Source organism: Chaetodon trifascialis, chromosome 13, assembly GCF_039877785.1.
Source record: "Chaetodon trifascialis isolate fChaTrf1 chromosome 13, fChaTrf1.hap1, whole genome shotgun sequence".
In the NCBI taxonomy this organism is placed as follows: domain Eukaryota; kingdom Metazoa; phylum Chordata; class Actinopteri; order Chaetodontiformes; family Chaetodontidae; genus Chaetodon; species Chaetodon trifascialis.
In genome coordinates this window covers 15,585,960-15,607,527 of record NC_092068.1, presented here as the reverse complement: position 1 = coordinate 15,607,527, position 21,568 = coordinate 15,585,960, and the positions used below count along the sequence as shown (strand labels likewise).

The window sequence follows — 21,568 nt, the reverse complement described above, 5'->3', positions numbered from 1 at the left end:
GAAGTTCTCCTGCACCATAAAGATTGTCTCACCATCCCATTTGTGAGGGGTTTTTTTGTCCAATATTTTCATCTATGACCAAATACCTGCAAAACTAATGACAGTCTCATCAGCCTCAGGTGTACTTTGTGTTTAATTAGCAAGTGTTAGCATGCAAAATGAGCATTGTTGCTGTTGATACGAGCATTATGCTCACAGCACTGCTGTGCCTCAGTGCAGCCTCACAGAGATTTTGGTGACACAATAACACAACAATTGGATTTCATCTTCTTGGTATCACATACTGCCATACTGCATGCTGTATGTGTTAAATTATTTTGTAATCACTGATTGGTTTTGACTGTATACATTACAGAAAATCTATTTGTGCTTTAAACAAGATTGTACTCAGTGAAGTTACCATAGTTTCTGAGATAGAGGGGGGTCAGTAGGGGCCCGCACTGGACTGCAACTGCAATAAAGAACCAAACCTAATTTTTTTGCAGGAGAAAAAGATGCCTTGAGGATGTATGTGCAGAATTCAGCTAATCCTCTTATACTACATTCCTCAATTCTGAAATATCCACTTGACTCAGCTGTGTAAATGCATGACTGCCCTCTAAGATCTGACCCCAAACAAGTAAAAACAGTAACAAAAAAAAGAAAAAAACTATAGTTATTGCATCACAAGGATATTGTGGTAAGGAGATGACAGAGAGTAACAAACATTCAACTTAGTGAACTTTCATGACTTTTTCCTTTCCTGTGATCCTCAGCCAGTGACTTGGGCTTTGATCTGTTTAATAAATCTATGAGTGATTAATGAAATGTCTCGCTATATGCAGGGAGATTAAGTTAATTATCTTCACCGTGACCCTGAGTGGAATATTAATCAAGAACAAGAACCTGAAAATGTTGCTCTACTTATGAAGCTCAGGGCATGGTTGAGTCACAGAAAAAGTGGGTGAGCAATGTTTTCTCCTGGGGGTTGAATCATGCATGGACAGCAAAAACACAGCTCCAGTGAGCGGGGAGCTGAAGATGGGGTTAGGGGAGCAATGACACATCATGTATCATCTTACACGTCCCAACACTGCTCTGACTAAAGCTCTCGACGGCAGAATGATTGAGTAACAACTTACCATAAAACCACTCCCAACCAATTTCAGATCTAAATATGTTGTATGTGTGTGTGTGTGTGCTGGCTTCACGTTTGTCCCTCAGCACACATTGACTCAACATACTATATTACTATATCCCCTCTGGATGTCTTTAAATAAGATAGATATGATGGCTGGGGCATCATGTTCACTGCATTTATCATTGTTATATTCAGATGAAATCATCCTCAGCAGAGCATTTCACGCAACCACAGCATTTTCCATTATATTATACATGAAGTCAGATCTTGTTCAATTTGGCGCAGGCGCGGTGCGGCACAGCATTTGTCGCCATTTCTTTGCTCTGATGGATAGAAAAAAACAGACCAACCAAGCCCCATTTATTCATCATATTTTATTCAACAATATAACTTTTGCTCTTCAGAGTACAATCAATATAAGATACATAATGACAAAATATATTTTAAATAGAAGAGAAAGACATTAAGGCATTTCAATGATGGAAGTTAACAGTCAGCATGAATGATGAAAGATTAGTGTTACATTTTTTTGTGTTTAAACCTCTAAGGCACTGTGGCATGATCGCCGCTGAAACCACATAAAAGATGCATAGATGGATAACTTTCTACACTTAAGAGTGGTGACAACATGCTGGTTTCTAATGTGGTTTTCAGTGCTGTGTGTCAACAGTGTACAGTGTTTCAGCATAAGCCAGAGCAGACACGTGGAGTCATGAAAGGCAAAGCAGGTAGTGAAAGATTTCTCATTCTGCCAAAAAGTGTGGTGGCATTGTATTAGCACTTTAATAATCCCCTGTGTCACACACCGAGCAGCGACGGGGCAAAGCTCTGTAATTATGTTTATCACGCAAGCCAGCCCGGTGCCAGTGTGACTTCTTGACTGGGACCGACATTAGAAAGCCCAGCTGTTCCTCTGGAGAATCACTGTGGCACCAATGAGCGGTCAATTGGCCAAGGTGTGTTATGAAAGCCGTCATTTCCTGCGCGTGTTCTCGAGTTCAAAAATCTCTTGTTATTGCCTCTGTGACCGAGGGCTGCGGGGATGGCATCACAGAAACGCATAAACAGCTCAACCACATCCACTGAACCTGAGGCAGAGAACAAGCTCTTTCTCACTCTTTCCCTTTCTCTCCCTCTGTGCTTCACACTTTCACTTACTTGCATGCATACACAAGTCAGGCACGCACACACACACACACACACACACACACACGCTCACACAAACATCCACATACACAGATTTGCTACCTCGGTATGTACATGACTTAACCCCTGTGAGTTAAGTCTACAAGCATCAAGACTGTTGTCATGCAAAGTTTAGCACTCTCAACTCACAAATCCCCCCCCCCTTTACACTTCTGAACTGTTCTGGACTTCTCTGGAAATTATTACTCATGAGTAAAACTGTACAGAAACTTGCACAAACAGTGTGGCGCAGCAGCACTAACCCCTACAACATTTATCAACAGAAGCTGTGATTTACAAGGTCCGTAATTTACTTTTGTGTCAAAAGCTGCTCATATTGGATATTTGTCAGGTACATTTACATTAAAAACATGATTTTTCTCTCTTTCCTACAACAGAGTGCTTCACTGATGCACACACACAGGTTATTGTAAGCAGTTCTGGTCCGAACAAAGTGATAAATGTATGTACAGCTGCATCAAAAATGTATCACAGTTAGGCTGTGTGTCCACTAGGCCTCTTTTCCTGAGTGCTGCTGCTCTGGTCCCCATTGTAAGTGTATCCAGCATCTTTCCTATGTCCACTTCAGGCACTTAAAGTCAAACCTGTTTCACCTTTAAAGACGAAAATAGATTTACTGTTAAGTGCTGTTGTTGAAACACAATTGCTTTGTTTCTCAGGACACTAAAACCCTTCAACACAATGCTTCCCTGCACCTTGAGAGAAAAAGATACCCAGTGGTCACATCACAGCATGGGTTGGTCTGTCGTGAGCAAGCCTATTGGAACTACTGTGCTGCTGTATGAGACTGGCACAGCCTATGTTATATGTCGTATGCATGTATTGTATGAAAATGTACTTTATGTTATGCTGATACAGGCATCTGCTGTGTTACACTGCTATGTTTGCTGAACCAGACTTATGTGGGCTGCTGGGAACTGCGGTGCTCAGAAGGCGTAGGGCCCAACTATGATGGTGAGTCGCAGCAGTGAGCTGGAGCGGTAGTTCATGGTCAGATGGTGAGTGACCATCTCCAGGTCCACGACGTACTCCCTGGGGCCTGACAGAGGCTTGGTTAGAACCAGCATGGCACTCACATTGCTGGAACGCTGTAAGAAAATATAAGAAAGAAAGACATCCCTTTATTAGTCACAGACAACACACCATGCAGAGTTACAGGGGGGGAAACTGCACACGCCATGCTCATGTGAAATTCTTTTCTCCGCTTTTAACCCATCCCAGCAAGTCCTTCCTCTGCAGCAGACCAGGAGCAGTGGGCTGCCAGCCGACAACGGCGCCCGGGGACCCAGTTCCTTTTTTGTCACCATTGGTTAGGTGGTGAACTTCTTGCATGTTTTTAGTGGGGGATTTTTAGGAGGATACCCCAGGTGAACACGGGGAGAACATGCAAACTCCACACAGTAAGTATGATCAGCCGACATGAATACAGATGCATCACATATCTATACAACTTTCAATTGGATTGCCATGACATTTTGTACAGATATTCATGGGGTCCAGAGGATGAATCCGTCAGACTTTGGTGATCCCCTGATCCTCATCTCTTTGGCAAAGCAGTGTCTATGTGCAGCCTAAAGCCACTAACATGGCTATAGACTCTCAGTCTTGTTTGCTTGAAGCTCCAAATAATATCTTGGTAGTGGCCTGTTTACAGCATACCTGTAACTACTATGTTACAGGTGCCATATGCTGATAAAATATAAGGTTGGGTAATTGTATGAGGTGGAGTCTGGGATAATAATAGTGTGAATATGTGAGTAATTTAATGGATTTAGCTTGAAACTGCATATTTTGACAGCATCACAACACTGTAACAGTTTAGCATTTAATCTTAACTCATTATGACCTCTTCCACCCTCCCCCAGCTTTCCATGCAACACAAAAAATAATTCCCATCGTCTTACCCGCAGGAAAAACTCTCCTGCCTCATTCCCAGCTTTGATCCTGAAGGTGTTGTGTGTGTTGGCATAGATATTGGTGGCCTGAATCTGAAAGATGTCCGCTGGCACAGTCCGGTCCGCCTGGATGCTCATGTATTTGTAGACAATTGAAGGTGGGAGACCCTGGCACTCAGCCTGGGACCGGCAGATACAGCGACTGCAAACACATTTGCGACAATCTCTGTGAAACTGGCTGCACTGATGATAGTCAAATAAAAGAAGTGGATGATGTTTACTGACTTTTCAGAGGTTTTGGTGTAAGGCGCCTCACAGGGGTTTCTGGGATAGCAGCGGAAGCCTCCATAATAGTTCCAGCACATTTCATCATCTTGGCAGTTATGGGTCCCCGTCTCACACTCATTTATGTCTGGTGATTGGCAGAGCGACAGAGAGAGAAAATAAGTATTGAATAGTCAAAAATAGCTGGATGACAATATTAGTATTCCCACTCTTCCAAAACACACACAAACTCAACATGCTTCATGAAAAGAGCTGTGAAAACAGTCAAAGTTCAGGACATGTACAGTTTGGGAATTGTGTTTCAGGTTTGTAGCTGCATTTGCAGCAGCTGTGGAGATGCAAGGCAACACAAGAGGGAAGCCTGCAGATCTGTAGTTGAGGGAAGCCCCCAATGCATCCCCCAAAGGCCTAACTTCAGCTCTTTCCTTGCAGCACCATGAAAATAACCCCATCAAACGTGCCCCAAACCACAGGGCTATTTCTGGCACAGCAACCTGGATTCATCACCAAATGGTCCCTCTGACACAACCGGCCGGATTCATGGCTCCCCCTATAAAGCCTGCACCTGACCGAGGGGGAGAGGAAAAAATAACAGCTCACCCTTTGAGTGAGCGCCGGAGCTTCAAATAAATCCACTTCAAGAAACCAACATCATGCATATAAATTCACAGAGGTGGCTTAGAAGGGCAACACAAAGTTGCTGTGTATTTGTGTTGCCCAACCTCTGCATTCTTTCCATGACAGTACCGGTTGAGAGTGGCTTTCATTCCCTGCTTGAGAGGTAGAATAGTGGATGGACTTCCTCTTAATAGTTATCTTCAAAGAGCTGGGGACGAGGAGGAAGGGAGGGAGAGGAGAGGACTTGCTTGGGAACTTTGTTGTGTGTGAAAACAGAAAGGAGGGTCAGATAGATAAATAAATAAACTAAGAAGGGATTTAAAAAAAAAGGGAGAGGAAAGAGGAGAGCTGCAGTACCTTGACACAACCTGTTTCCCTGGAGCTGATATCCCTCTGGACACTCGCAGGAGTAACTTCCTGGGCTGTTAATACACTGGTACTGGCACATGTAGCTGGAGAAGCTGCATTCATCAATGTCTGTGCAGAAAATATGCACACACACACACACACACACGCAAACAGACGTTTAGTGTAAAGCAGAGCACGATGAAAAATGGGAATATGATGGGTGTTTGCAAACATGCATTCATCTGTCACTGTGTGTACCTATGTATGTATATATAGTGTGTGTGTGTGTGTGTGTGTGTGTGTGTGTGTGTGTGTGTGTGTGTGTGTGTGTGTGTGTGTGTGTGTGTGTGTGTGTGTGGCCACCTTGGCAGGAGACCGTGTCTTGTGCCAGCTCATAGCCCTGGTCACACTGGCAGAGGAAGGAGCCAATCAGGTTGTAGCAGTGGTGCTGACAGGGACTCTGCACATCACATTCATTCACATCTGGAACAAAAACAGATGTTTTACATACATGGATATAACAGGGATTATTCTGGTTTATAACAACTTGGAACTTGTTTTTGTAGTTTTAGCCATCAATCTGGTAATACTGGCACAGCACTCACCTATTATACTTTAAGAAAGAACAGTGACTATAAATACTATTTAATTGTCTCATTTATTTCCAAAGGGAAGTTGGACTTCCCAATGCAGGTCAAAAAGAAGCACACACACACACACACACACACACACATACACACAAATACAGAATGCACACGTTCAGCACACGCACATGTTTCAACATAGCTGGGAGCCAGTCATGGGTTTTTGATGGATTTCTAAATGTGTTTCAGAGATAAACAGCTCTCTATCACAGTGGAACATTTTCAATAACATCCTTTGACTTCAGAGGGAGATTTGCTGTGCGGGTTCAGGTTGCATGGTGAATCTCATGATAGCTCTGAGCTTCCAGGCATAAAAAAGAAAAAGAAAAAAAAAACAGCTGCTTTTTCACTATTTGTTTTGTTAAGCTATTCCTGACCTGAAAATATCTGCATCCTGAGAAAACTGAGGAATGAGAGAGAAACAGTGTGAACACTAGAATTTGGTAAGCTGACATCCTCTGCTTTGTATTACATGGCACCCCTTTAAATCTACCTGATTGCAACTTTATCTGACTACTCAGTTGTATTCATGTATTTGTATTAATTTCACTTGTGGCTCTTTTGTTTACTTTCATTATCTCGTAATGTTTTAACATGTATGCACTTGATTCTCTTTTGGCCTGCTGTGTGGTTTGGTTTAACTTCTATGTACAGTAAAGCACTCTGTAAACACAGTTTTTAGAAACTGCATCAAGCATACATGCAGCATTTTGTGCCGAAATCTATTAAAAATCAGCCTTGTAACTGAGCAGATTAGGTGGAATCAACACTGACACAAAATGTCTCACACGCTATGTCAGAATAACAAATCACTGAAGCAAAATGTTTATATAATTTGATGCTGTACACACAAGCACACACTAGCAAATGAGTACACATGGCTTTTCAGTGACTTACCAACACAGCTGTGGTTGTTGCTGGCCAACTTGTGACCTGCGTTGCACTCACAGTAGTATGAGCCCTGTGTGTTCACACATCTGTGCATGCAGTAGTGGGTCAGGGCGCACTCGTCTCTGTCTGCAGACACACACACACACACACACACACACACACACACACACACACACACGTACAGGACAGTCAATCAATTCTTTAAATCAGTTGATAAAAGACAACGCAGCAGCCTTTTCAAAAGTTTGACACCAGTTTTAATCATGTGACGAGGCAAGAGGGGAGAGAGCGTGACTCACCCACACAGTGGTCTCCGTTCCTCTGGTAGCCCGGAGGACACTGGCAGGTGTAGGAGCCTCTGGTGTTGTAGCACGTCTGTTCAGGGCCACAAGTGTGTCTACCTGTCGCACACTCATCTACGTCTGCAATAAACACACAGAAACACACAACGGGAGGAACCAAGTTAGTGAATGCAGGAACACATGGCCAACAAAGCAATGCAACATGTCTGGACTGAATGCACACTGTGATCTGTGATGTATGAACGGTTTTCTGTGATCCCTGACACCAGCACATCACAGACACACGTATAAACACACATGTCCGCACAGAGCAGGCGATTAAATAAGGAGGGCTTTTATTCAGCAGCTCCGGGTGGGGAGGAAAACACAGATCGTATCTTCTACTAACAGGACAGCTTTTTGAAAGAGGAAGTGTGTATGTGTGTGTATGAAAGAGACAAAGAGCTCAAATGATAAGTCATGCGTTTTCTACCACAACACCTCGCTTTCTCCAGACATCCATCAACCCAGAAGCACACAGATCCAGACACATTCACTTTCTATCTCTCACCAGATCATTTTTAAGTTATATAACACGATAAGCTCTAGTTTGATGCTAGTAAAAGAAGCTTAAAAACACAAAGCCTCGGCCAGAAACAAGCTACATTTCTCAAAATATATATCTATGCTGTAAAAAAACTGCAGGTTTTATCACTGACTGACTTAATGATAAACATGATGTGCAAACTCAGAAGTTACCAAATCAAATTTGAAAGTTACGTCCAGAATGTCTAAAATAAATGACGCTGTATATTCAATTAGCAGTGTAGTTGTACGACATTGGTGATGTTAAGGTGAGGTTATGGCTATGCTAATATGTTAAAAAGCACTTTTTTTCTTCATGTTCTCAGTTGAGTTTTCAGCACACGTTTTCCAGCTTGGGCTAAAACACACGACACAGCAGTGGAAAGATTCTCCTTTTTCTGTTGATCCTACAAACACGTTCTCAATTTTTGATTTGCTTGGAGCCAGAGCTTCTTCAAAAAGGCTTTGCTCACTATAACCCCCCACCCCCACTTTTTTCTGAACTTCCATCCTTCTCTCTTTCTCTCACACACACACTAGAAATACGCCCATACTGTATACTCTCATCCCTGTGGGCCCACCAGCAGTCCTCTTGGGTGGTCTGACACAACCCATCATATGCAGACAGCCAGTGGGCATCAGTTTAACAGCATGACAGACAGTTATACTCAATACCACACGCACACAGGAAAAGGGGGGGGTACTATAACTGCATTGTGATTTGACACGTGCATAGCCTAACAATAGTCAGAAAAAAACTGACTGGAAGGTAACTGGAAAAAATAAAAATTGCACTCTGTCTTCCCTTGTGACTGGGCTGTATTATCCCTCCTGCAGAGTTTACATGCACCTGAGACAAACAGTTACATACTCATGGAGCTCCTCTTCATAGAGAAGCCACTAGGATCAAATGATAAATCAATTAAAATAAGTCCTAGGAAGCTAAACTTGCTGCTGCACACACATCTTGAATTGATGCTCCCAAGAAAATGTTTCATTTGATATCAGGTGGACAGGATCAAGCTCTTCCCTGCATGCCTCAAATGCCCTATATGCCAGCCCCACAGCCCCCACTGTCCAGTGGGACAGGTGCCGGTGAGAAACTGGCCCATGAACCGAAAGGTGGACAGAAAGTAAGTTGTCCTTGCTCCATAAAGGAAGGAAATGGAAGAGGGCTAAAATGTGCTGAAGTCACTAGGGGCACAGTGATAAGATGCACTCACTACATTAGGGACACAAAAGCAGGGCTTATCTAAAGGTGCACCTGAGAGACAACAGGTGCGAATTGCATGCAAGCAGGAATGCACAGACAAGGTCTGTTGCTCACTCAGTGAAGGCCAAAGATAAAAGCTGTGTTGTTCTGGAAAATCTAAGCTCTGATGTGGCTTGAAAGGCATCTGGGAAAGTGCATCCACAACCAGCACCAAGTGTCAGCGAGAAACCAAATGCTTGGATTCCAGCAGTATCACACCATGTGATACTGAGCCACTTGCAACAGCCCAAAGGCTTCATGACATGGCTGTTTAAAAAAGCCCTGGTGCATTACAGGGTCCCTGTCGCTGTTGGCGGTAGACCTGTGGCATCCAGATCCAGCCTCTTCGGTCAAGACATCTTCCTGCTCTGAATGTGAATGATGGATTTCTTCATGCAATGTGCATGGCCACAGATATGCATCTAACTCAACACTGCTTGCATGATATGTGTTTATCAGGTCACATCCGTCTGGGTGACAATACTGTCTAACATCATCTCCTCAGTTAATAACACAGCATATTCAGGTAAATATTACCTGGCAGATCGTTTTCTCACTAAACACAGTGCAGCAAAACAACTTCACAAAAACAACACCTCTTGATGCTCTAGTTTGATTATGCAGAAAGCTGCAGGTTGATGCAGAAGACAATATAGAAGCCACACTACTGTATTAGCTAGCCTTGACAAGTAGCTACACAAGCTAGCAAGGTAAACCACTAGCTAAAGCAACAGGGTGATGTGCTTGTCAGAGAAAAAACTGTAAGTGAAATCCTGTATAAACACAAGACCAATGTCAACAAATAGTTAGCTAATAGACAGCAACAGCTAGATCAAGTCACCATGAATCACAACCACGCCTGCTTACTGGAGGTATTTGGTGATTCATTGGGACTGGAAATGCCCTGCCCTCTGGCAGTAGATTCAGACAACACAAGTCTCAGACGCCTGATCTCTGATAAAATAAAGCCTGTGTGCTGACAATGACAATGCTAGCATGCTGATGGTTAGCAGGTGCAATGTTTACAATGTTTTACCACTTTATTTTTTGCATGTGAGAGTGTTAACTTTTGTTAATTGGCATTGAACAGTTGAGGGTTGATGGGAATGCCATTATATTTGCTGATATTTGGTCATAAACCAAAATTTTGGGCCTATTTAAATCGCAACACAACGGTGGCGATAAAAGGCCTGAGGATCACCAGATATATTAGAGTTCATCCAATATTCAGCCTCTTACGTTAAGAAATTACGGCAATCGATCAAAGTGTTGAGACAATTCTGACCAACCGACGTTGTCGTTGCTCAGGCTGCGCTACTCCTGCGGCTAAACACTCATTAGCCCATTGAAATGGCCTCTAAATAGGTAAGGGGCTTTTTTTTTGTCTTTGTTTACTTTGTATTCAGTTTTTATTTTTGTATTGCTGTGACTGCTTGAACAGTAGATCCCTTGGTGTAAGCAGTTATGTTCTTGGACAGGAGTAGTGCCAGCACAGATTGGCAGCAGAGTTTGACCAATTGCAGTTTGGCACACTTTGTTCAGAGTGAATTGAAGACAAAATGTGAGCCAGAGCTGGTCAACATATGGCTTCAAGACTCAGAGTATGGATCAGAGCCTGATAGCAGCCTTTGCTCTAGATTTGGACCATTGCTGCCAAATATAATCACAACAAGTGCACTTAAAATGATTTTGGCGTGAATTACCTGGAGTCCAACTAAATTTAAGCCACTGTTGCTCAGAGTGGTTTTGGCTTCTCTGGCAGACGAAATGAATCATCAAACAGACTGTCACTCTCCTACAGTACATAAGGTGCAGAAACCATGAGCTGTTTGAGAAAGCCGTAACTGCACGTTGCTAACAATGCAGGGATGCTTCTTCAGAACTTCTGTGTATGGAAAAGTCAGAGTCATCCTCACTCCCTTCAAGAAAGTTTGGAGAGCTCTAAATAAAAGCATATGTGCTGAATGCAATCCAAAGGTTCATTCACGGGAATATCTTGTGGTAACTGCTACTTTGTCACTAAACCTTTAAGAAGCTGCCAAGACAAAGTGCCACAAAAGTTTGTGTGTGCGTGGGTATGTGTGTGTGTGGGTAGGGTGGGAGGGCATCCCACACTGGCTGGCTCTTAGGTCCCATAAAGCCTCCACAGCTTACCACATGCGGCACAGTCCATAGAGTTTACACAGGAAAACAGATTTTACAGCAACAAGCCATCAAACGTGATGATGTGTTGCGTGTGGGGAGAAGTGACTCCGTTCTCTGGGGTCAGTTTTTTTTTTTTTTTTTTTTTTTTTTTTTTCCAAAATTTATTTAATACAGCTTACAAGTTTCCTCTAAGAGCTGCAACATCACAGGGAAAGATAAGGCGGTCCAGCAGAAGAGTGGAAGGAAAGAATGAGGAGAGGAGGGTGGAGGCTTTTTTTTTTTAAACAAAAAAGGGCTTTTTAAGATTTGAAGTTAGATTTACGGCCGTGTGTGCATATGTGATGTCAGAGTTAAAAACTCCTTGCTTTTCAAGGAGATTAATTCTAAATGCCTTGTGGGAGTTGGGGGAGTAACGGGGATGGCGGCAGCTCAAAGAATGTGAGTGTGTGTGTGTGTGTGTACGGATCAGTGGGTGTGTGTGTGTGTGTGTATGTGTGTGTGTGTGTGTGTATAAGAGGTCCTGTTTGAGGTGCTTGAACATTAAATGGCCTTTCTTGCAAAGCTTACAATGTGTTAGAGAATGAGGAGATGCATTTTTGGTGTGAGTGCTCATTCGTTCGTGTGTGAACACGGGTAAAAAAAAAAAAAATCATCATGTGTCCAAAATGGAGACTAAAAATTTTTTGGCCCGATTTCAGAACAATGTGTTATTTGCTCCAGATTTATACTGACATGATAGGGCTTGTGGTAATTATCACTTGAGAGCATTTAGTCTTGTTTTCACTGAACCACTGCAATGGAAAGCAGGAGCTGTTCCAAAGAACAGTTGGAGCCATCCTGCACTTGGACAGCATCTCTGTTTCCCTCTGATTATTGGATAATTCAATCTTTGGGAAAGCAGGGGGCAAGATGTGCGATGTTAATAGCCCATAAAATTTCACAACGTCAAATTTATTAGCATGTCACACACCAGCCCCTGAGTGTTTGCTTTTGCTTAAGCTCAAACACCTTAATATCACCCCTCCTAGCAATCACGCGTGTTTCATTTCTCTCTGCGATGCAGTGCGAAATGCAGCTATCACTGGCTTGAACACAACCTCAGGACAAATGGGAGTGGTAGTGTTTCCCTTTCAAAGCAAGTCCAAACACAAAGAAGATAAGAAATCAAAGGATTCAAGACACTCTAACCTTATATTCCGTGTATTTCCATCCGTATTAGGGCATGAAATATTTCCATGCTCTTGCTATTTGCACCACTCCCAAGATTCCCTTCTCATCGCTCTCATTGTTCAGGAGGAACAGGAGTTTTAGTCATGCTGACACTTACTAACTGATTTGTGAGTTTGTTCCACACTCTTCTAAAGGTCGGGCAGAGTCTTGACATTCTTGAAAATCCGTCCAGTGTGCCAGCTACATTCCCGACTGATAATAATCCTTCCTGTTACTGTGAAAACGTTGAGAAAAAAGAAGTGCTGAGCCACTCTCCTGCTTTTCAATGCGGATAAAATCATTCGCTCTGCCCACCTGACATGTCAGTGGTCGGGCTGTAGCCATTTATGGCCTTTAAGGCAAAATCTGTGGCATGGAAGGAATGAAACCTGCAAACACGGATGCTGAAAATATGGTCAAAATAACAGTGATAGTGCAGATCAAGAAAAGGAGAAACTGTGAGAAACACGGACCCTGCGATCGCATGTGTCACCCAGCTGAGCGCAACAGTGATTTATAGCAGCCCCGTGTCCCTTTCCATCATGAGGTAAACGGAAAGAGCAACACATGTACGCACATCAGAGGAGGAAGCAGCTGGCCGTTGGACAGGCACCGACCTCAGGGAGAATAATAACAACAACATTAAGCACTTACGCCGAGGAGGCACGGCAAAGCTGCTTCCCCCTTGCTCCTCTCTGCCATCGTTGATGTGATGGCAGCAAGGAGCCAAAGGCAAACCACAAGCAATAACAGCATGCCGTACAGCAGCGCTGCACAAACCAGAAGAGGGGCTGCCTGCAGGATAGTCGGATTATAGTCACAGAGCCTGAAAGATACTCTACTCCACTCTGGCAGTGTTAGTTAGCCGATACTGTCACCATGTTGTGCTGACTAAAAGGCAGGAGGGCTTTAAGTCATTCTCTGACATTTAAGATTCCTCGTGTATTGTGGTGATTTGGTTTTAAGATGTTATTGCTGAAGTCGTTTCAGTTGTTTGACTCTTGATTTCTTGGTTTCTAAGATCAAGATATTAAAAACATATTGAGACACTGCTGTCAAAATACATCCAGTAATTAAAAGAGCATTAAAGAATTTGAAACGTCTTTATCAGCAGCTGAGGGGTTGCAACATCGACAGGTTTTCTGGCACAGCTGACAGATGGAAAGTGAGTTTTGAAAGCCAGAAATCACAGCAATGTTGATTCACTAGTATTGACTTTAAAACATGACCAGTAATGCATGTTTGATACTGATTCAATGACTAGTTTAAAAATCTGGTAATGATTCTTTGGCTGATATTTCTTTTCTTTCTTTTTTTTTCTTTTTTTTTTACATAAAAGGAGAACATGAACAAAAGTGTTTGACAAGGAGCCTCTAAATTTGGTTATTAGAGAATCGTGACAGCAGAGGATAACACCAGCTGGCTGACTGATCCATTTAGATGTAGCTGACTTCAACTTCCTGGTGTATGAAGATGTTATATGGAACCATATAAATGTAACTTCAAGTAATATTAATTGTGTAAATATTTCATATGGTATCATTTTTCGATATGAACTGAGAAACATATTAAACAGATCAACATAACAAAATAATAAGTCATTTAATAACAATATCTGTAGCTATGCTACCAGCTCTGTGAGGCTGAACTTAGACAGGTTGGTGCTTTGAGCTAAATGCTAACATTAGCATACTAGCATGCACTCAATGACTTCTATAGCAGGTATGATGTTTACCATGTTCACCAACTCAGTTTAGCCTGTTAGGATGCTAACATTTACTAATAAACACAAGGTATAGCCAAGGCTGATGGAACTGTTCATAGTTTGGCAGGTAACTAAATAAGTGAAAAGCATTAAAATTAAAAGTCATACAAAAAGTCATACAATTCATCGGGTGGAGGCATGAATGTCTGCGATAAATTTCGTGGTAATCCATCCCACTATTCTTTCTCAACAAAGAACTGCTGTGAGCTGACAGACTGGCCGACATTGCCATCCCCTGAAAGCATCTACAATTCAAAGGATCAAACATGCGACACTAGTTGTTACAGTTGAAACTGCAGTGTAACAGGTGCAATGGGCTGGACAGTAAAATCATAGGGCACACGGACAATCTCATAGTGAAGACATACCGATGCAGGGCAGCGCAAATCATCAGTCTGAGAGCAGGTGGAAGCCGGGAGCTTAGCTGGTAATAGGAGGGTTCAACAGGCACAAAGGTGTGCCTCAGGTGTCTTTTTCTTTGAGTAACCCTAAACAAAGTGGGTCAGTTTTCATCAAGCAAGGGCTTTGTGTTTGATCCCACTTCCTCCTGTCGAGCAACAAAATCGCTGCAGAATGTTTTAATTTAACATCCTGTACATCCTGTATCGCAGTCACCTCCGTGTTGAAGTCTTCCCCTCTGTGCAACAACATTTTCCAATTCTGTGTTGCTTATCTTTGATGGATGTTTGGGAGAAACAAACACTAACAGGATAACATCTGAAGGAATTTCCTGATAAACTGCTTTCTCTGTATCCTCACATCTTTTTACATTGTGTGTGGATCAGCAAAGACTGGTGGCTGGGGCTTGTTTCTTCAAGTGCAAATGTCAGGATGAGACAAAGCCAAATGGAGCTGTAAAGCATAAGCTGCAAAGGTCAAATCATGAAGCAGCGTCATGTTGTGCCTTGCAACCAGCGGGCTCTCTTTCTCTGGTTGTTCTGCTCTCTGCATTCCTGCTCCTCGCAGATCGATCCGACGCTTACTGTATCTGTCAAGGTGGTGAGTAATTCCTACCATCACAAAAGATGGGAGCAAACGGAAAAAACAACCAACGCTGACATTCCAGAGATATTCCTCCCAAGTGCATTGCATCTGCGTGGAAAAATGTTATTGCATGCGCTCGGCCTTGTTCGGAAAAGTACACAAGTTCTCTGTCACACAGGGCTTAACGGCCTTAATAGAACATATTTAGGAAAGATTTACAGCCGCTGCAGGTGAAGAGGGTCCAGACGTAGTTGAAATTAGTCAGGCATGTATGTAGGTGGTAATATGGCCTACGTGACCTCAGGAAACCAGACAGGTAAACAGGAGTGGCATGTCCTCTCATGTCCCATACTGCAGCACATGAGTATCTAATTCACAGATGAAAAATAAATAGGCAGCACCTCAAGCGTCAAGACTTGTGGGGAGAATAACAGAACCCACAAAGTGTAAAATACTGTACGACATTTCAGCCAACATCATACGTCACTGAAAGTACAGTTAAGTCTCTAGAATATGGGGGTGTACTCTCAGACAGCGTTCAACTGTGAACAGGAATGATGAAATAACTGCTTTCCACTTTTCATCAGATTTAACGACTGATTCAACAACTTTTGATGGACAACCTTCATTTGCAGGAGGAAGTGATCTCACCTCAGCTGAAATTAAGAGTTAATATGCATGCACAAGACTACAGCGAGCCACTTGTAGGCATCTCCCGACGGTAAACACAGTAAGTATGTGTGTGTGTGTATGTTCGGAGGGTGGGGGAGGTCATGGCATGGCGAGGCATCATTAAGCTGTCACACATACAGTGAAGGTTCATAGTTTCTCTGTGTGGCCGGGCAGGAGTAGGACGGCGGCTTCCCCTATGTGTCACTGCAACAACACACACTTTTTGGCCTGGGTTCACACTCAAGGCCAAGGGGCTTTATTGCCAATTTGCAACCAGTTATCCCCATGGGAACCAATATGAAAGCTACGTTTAAAAGGAAAAATATCAGGGTGAAGTGCATTATATATAATTAGTGGTTTGGTTCAGTTTTAATCAGCATAAAGAATAGTAAGAGACGCTATTTTGTTTTAAAAACTATTTTTTTCAGCAATTTAAGTTGTGCTTTGGAAAATTGGCTTCATTTTTTCCAGAGCATTTAGCTGATCTCTCTACTATTCGCCACACACTCAGCAGTAAGTCACCAAAACAACTCCGCAGCGGCACAACCCATGACGTTGGTACAACCTGGCTCGGTCAGTGCTCCGGCACTTCTGTGGTTATTTAGTCAGTGTCAGCCTTTCATCTTCCCCTTTGCCCTACCTGACTCGGCACTCTGGGTTTCCTCCACAGAGTGGTGAGTTAGCAGGGAAGGAGCCTGATGTAAGCGCTATTTGATACGTTGAGGTTTCCCCCCATTGAAAGTTAATGGGAATTCCTTCGCTAGCAAGATACAGTACGTAGCTGTGCAAAACAGCCACTGTGGAACAAAAAAGAAAGAAAGAAAGAAAAGACAATTCTGTGTCCAAGAACAATTGGCTCATTGTAGCGAGTTAAAGGTAATGACAGAGAAACCAGAGACTGATGTAAACAAAGATTATATCACTCTACCAGCAGGAATATACGCCCACATAACGGCACGAGACGCCTTCCAGTTAAAACCCCAGTCATTTCAAAGCAATAACACTGACAGCAACAGCCTATCTTTGTTTAGCCCATGCACTGAAACGGCACGCCAGTGAATGAATAAGTATTATACCCATGCCAGCTCGCTTATGTGGTTACTTAAGCTGATATGCTGCCATGTTTTACACTCTAATAAAACCTAATTGGGTTCCAATTCAGAGAAACACATAAAGCACCTCACACATATCTTTGCCCCAGGTGTAAAATCAAATTTGTTACTTTCACTGCAGCTCTGTGACCACAAGCCTCATCACACAGCCACTCACCACATGCCTCTGCCTATTGGCACGAGGAGTTCCTAACTACTGAACACATGTACTGTATGGTAATGCACTTTGTCTTACATTACATTTACACAGCCAGCTCTACATGTCCACACTCACCTCCCACCTCCTCAGCACACACGACAAACTAAAAGCTATTAGAGGTTAAAAGTGATATCAGAGGTTCTCCTTTTCAGGTGCAGCTAAGAACATCTGGCATAAAGCAGCAACAAAGAGCACCAGTGCAGTGTGTGTGTGTGTGTGTGTGTGTGTGTGTGTGTGTGTGTGTGTGTGTGTGTGTGTGTGTTCATGAGACAAAGAATGAATCTTTAAACCACTCCCCATTTGTAAAGATCAAAGAGTCTCGCTCAAACACAGGATCACGCCCACACAGTCTTGCGCAGCTACCAAGCTTGTCGAGGCCCAGGGAATAATCTACGGTGGGTGCAAAGGCTATATGTGAGCACAGACTTTGCCACAATATAAAATCTCCCTGATTTGCCCCTGAAGCAGAGGACCTCAACACCCAAAACATTTTTTTTATATTTCAGGAAGAAGCTGAACTCTGGCCAAAAACATCACGCTGCGAGCGACCAAAAGAGTTTAGAAAACATGACATCACAGTGAGAGAAAAACGAGAAGCTTGCAACACATCTGGCAGCTACGCATGGCTTAGCTGTTGATGACTGTCAGACAGATGGATGAACAGTTCACCTTTGGAGCTCTGCTTATTGAGGCTCTTAAGTCGTTAACAAGTAATTATCAAATACCTATGTAGCGCTGCAAGAGACACATTCTTCTGCATCTGGCCAAGTGCAACAAAAGCATACTACTGATATTCAGAGATAAGAAAACACCTCTCAACACTGACACTTCATTTTGCCAGTGGACTGCAGTGCACAGTAATTTGCAGCCACATTTTTAGGGTGTAATCTGAAGGCTAAAAGTCAAATCTTTAGTATTCTGTAATATAAAAAAAAACTTTTTTTTTTACGGAGAGATAGTGGCATCCCCTTTGCACTTCTAGATCATATTTTGCAGTTACGCCTCTGCTCCTCTTGACAGAGTCCAATTTCTCTCCTGAGGAGCTTGTCAGCACCACTTGCTGAGATAAGAGGAACAGTCCATGTGTTGGTGTAAAGCAGTAAAAAATGAAAGGCAAATTTTTCAAAGCACTTTGATGATGCTTCATATCATCTTGTAGCTGAAAGGAGAAGGAGGAGGTGGGGTGGAGTGGAGTGCCTGTGCAGTTGATCTTACCTCTGCAGAGGTTCTGCTCATCTGCAGTGAATCCGGTTGCACAGGGGATGGTCCGGCTGGGTTGAGTGAGCCTCTGGCCGCCTGAAAACACCCGTGGGAGCTGAGGCTGGCTTGGTGGGAGGGCAGGGGCAGGAGGGACAGGGTCCGGCGGCGGCACCTGCTCACCCTCCTTACTGATATAGATGACAGCACTCTTGGGGAGGCAGAGGTATCCACCAAAGTGGTTGATACACTGCATCCCTCCTTTGCAGGCATCATCTAACAAGGCACACTCGTCGATGTCTGACAAAGGGAAAAACAGCATGAGAGAAAGAAAAAAAGTAAGACAGTAGATATAGCATTTGCTGTACTGTAATCCCCCGCGACCCGAAAGGGATAAGCGGCATAGAAAATGGATGGATGGATGTACTGTAATCATTTTGATTTGTTCATATGACAACTTCTATTAAGCTTGGATGAAAATAGAATAACAATCAGAATAAAACCTCAACATGAAAAGCTGCACAAAAATGCAACAACCACAAGGCAATCTGTCATTCTCACCTCTGCACTGCTCTCTGACTCTGTCATACTCATACCCTTCTGTGCACTGTGAAGGACAAATAATGATTACCATGGAACGATGCGTGATGACACATAAAATCATGAACCCGGGTTGTCCGTCAGCAGATCAAAGTACACAGCACCTCAAAAATGCCAGGTTGTGTTAAACCTACAGATAAAACATTAGCTGGTAAAAATAATAATAATAATTATAATCTCTCACTTACTGTGTAGGAGATGGGCTCCTCAGCCTCCTGAGAGAGGACATGTGTGAAAACCGCAACAAGACACACGCAGATCCCCAGCATGTCGACCAAACGTCGGAGCAGCACTGTAAACGAGATGCAGAGAGACCAAATGGATAGAGCGTGCAAGATCATTTTTCGCTTGACAAGCCTACATGTTTTAATACCAGTTATTACATCATTGATGGCATTGCTTAACGAGTCCCAACATCTCCCGCTGCTGGCGTGATGTTTATGTTGGCGCCGCTCCAGCTAAATCTGCGACTTCAACTAAGTGAAGTGTTTTTCTGCTGTTTTTCTCCAAAAGGATTAGTGCGTAATACGCGTAAAGATCGTGCGTAAACATGCCCTTGTGTGTCAGTCAGTGTCAGGAAAATGAACGAGTTAATCAGCCGTGCAGAGCTCAAGTTGATTAAAAGTCTGTATTTGCACAAAACATGTCCAACTTAACAAGGTGCCCAGTCAAATGGTGTGTGCGTGTTCTTCATTCTGCCTCGTTTCGAGATACTGACACTTGTTACTGGACGATTCCCTGAAACAAGCGAACTACATCTGAAACAAGTGCTACTGCAGATTTTGTATCACTTCTTTGAACACACTGCGTGAACAGCTCCAACAGTGTGTTGTTTTCATTGTTATCTGATCAGAGAGCTGTATGAAACAGCTTTGTCATCCTGCGGCGCTTTGGCGACGTACCTGCAATCACCTGCGGGTCTCCAACTCTCCTGGCGTGGTGAAGGAAACGTCCCCGGTTCGTGTTTTGCTGCAGATCCGAGCGTGTGCGCAGGAGCCGGCTGGTCTTTAATCTGCAAATGGTGCGGTGGATGTTAGATGGTTGTCAGAGTGCAGGCAGCACTTGTGATGAACATGCGGCTTGTACAGTATGACATGCTGGGGGCGGTGTACCGGGCAGGTTGAGCTCCGGGTTCGTCTCTCACCGGAGTGCAGCAAACGATCAGCAGGCTACAGTGGCTCCCTCTATGGACTGATGACTGGTGAAGAAAAGGCTATCAATGGAAAACTGTGCTGAGAGACCAGCAGCAGCAGCAGCAGTAGTCTGATTTTATTGCTGACAGATAAAGTCATGTCAAAGCATTTGCATGCCTTTAATTGCTGTTATGATACATATTAGAGATTATTCAGTCAGGTTTTAATTTGTGTGTCCTTATTGTGCCAGTGTTCTTTCAACCCTCGCATAGGGAGTTTTAAGTGACATTGTCCTTGTTTTTGTATGATTTAATAATTTCTAGGAGGAAATCTGGAGCAAGACCCATTTTGATTTTTACTAATCTGCATCATTTCAGTATTTTAAGAAGGAGTCTTCCTAGCATTTTGGGTTGTCACACAGACCTTGTTATGCTGTGAGGGACTTCAGAGCCTGTGTATATGTACAGTATGTGTGTGCAGCAGGTGGTCAAATCAAATCATGTGTTGAGGACCTCTGTCAGCAAGCACTACATTAGCCTCCAATACATTTCATGGTGTTTACAAGATGCCTGCGCTTCAGGAACATCTGCTGGAATTGGCATGGCTTCCTGGATTTCCCATGGGTGAAGAGACAGCAAGTGATTGTGTGTTTGTGTGTGCATATGCGTGTGTGTGTGTGTGTGTGTGTGTGTGTGTGTGTGTGTGTGTGTGTGTGTGTGTGTGTGTGTGTGTGTGTGTGTGTGTGTGTGTGTGTGTGTTTATGTGTACCAACAGCTTGCTGATATGAGTGGATAGAGATGGACTTGGCACCAGCTCCTTTAATGCTGACCTTCTGACCTTTCCTCAATGGGTGTGGATGACGGAGGATTGCAGATAGATTCTGCATGGTGCCACATCCTGTGGCTGCACAGTCAAACTCACAAACTTCTCTTGGCAAAGAGCAGATTCTTCTCTTCAAAGACAAAAGGCTACTGTTTGACCTTTAATGTGAGTATTTAACTTGCAATCTCTAAGAGTTTTAACAGGCTAAACAGATTACAAATGGGAATTAAAGAGCAGAGTTCTGGTCATTCAATGCAGGGATATACTGCTGAAAGGCCTGAATGAGCCATACAGAATATAGCACATGAATAAACTACAAAATATGCAAATAAATAACTGCAAACACAGATAACCCAAAAAATAACTGAAGAAGGCTTGACTCTTGACTAAAAGTTTATTTGACTTGGCAAGCTATTCAACAGATGCACAAAAAGGCAGAGGCATTGAGATAAAGCACTTGATTAATCAAAGCCATTTTGAAACTGTTTACAAAGATTAATAGAAGATTTTATCCAAGATTGATGAAAGAGAACATTCCCCTTGGTCCTGTTCCTCACTGGAACCAAATGAAACAGTCTTGCTTGCAAATCACAGAGGCGAGGCCG

General features: G+C 43.2%; 1 protein-coding gene across 1 annotated transcript; it reads right to left on the bottom strand.

Annotated features, from left to right (window-relative positions):
• Nucleotides 1–1,479: 1,479 nt before the first annotated feature.
• On the bottom strand, nt 1,480–20,099 carry efemp1 (EGF containing fibulin extracellular matrix protein 1). The gene is made up of 11 exons (XM_070978202.1): nt 19,911–20,099; nt 19,197–19,300; nt 18,970–19,015; nt 18,427–18,708; nt 7,307–7,429; nt 7,014–7,133; nt 5,836–5,955; nt 5,482–5,601; nt 4,507–4,633; nt 4,231–4,423; nt 1,480–3,414 (listed from the first exon to the last, which is right to left on the bottom strand). The coding sequence occupies exons 2-11, from the start codon at nt 19,275–19,277 to the stop codon at nt 3,253–3,255; spliced, it is 1,374 nt and encodes a 457-aa protein (XP_070834303.1). The 5' UTR covers nt 19,278–19,300; nt 19,911–20,099; the 3' UTR covers nt 1,480–3,252.
• Between the last annotated feature and the right edge of the window lie 1,469 nt (nt 20,100–21,568).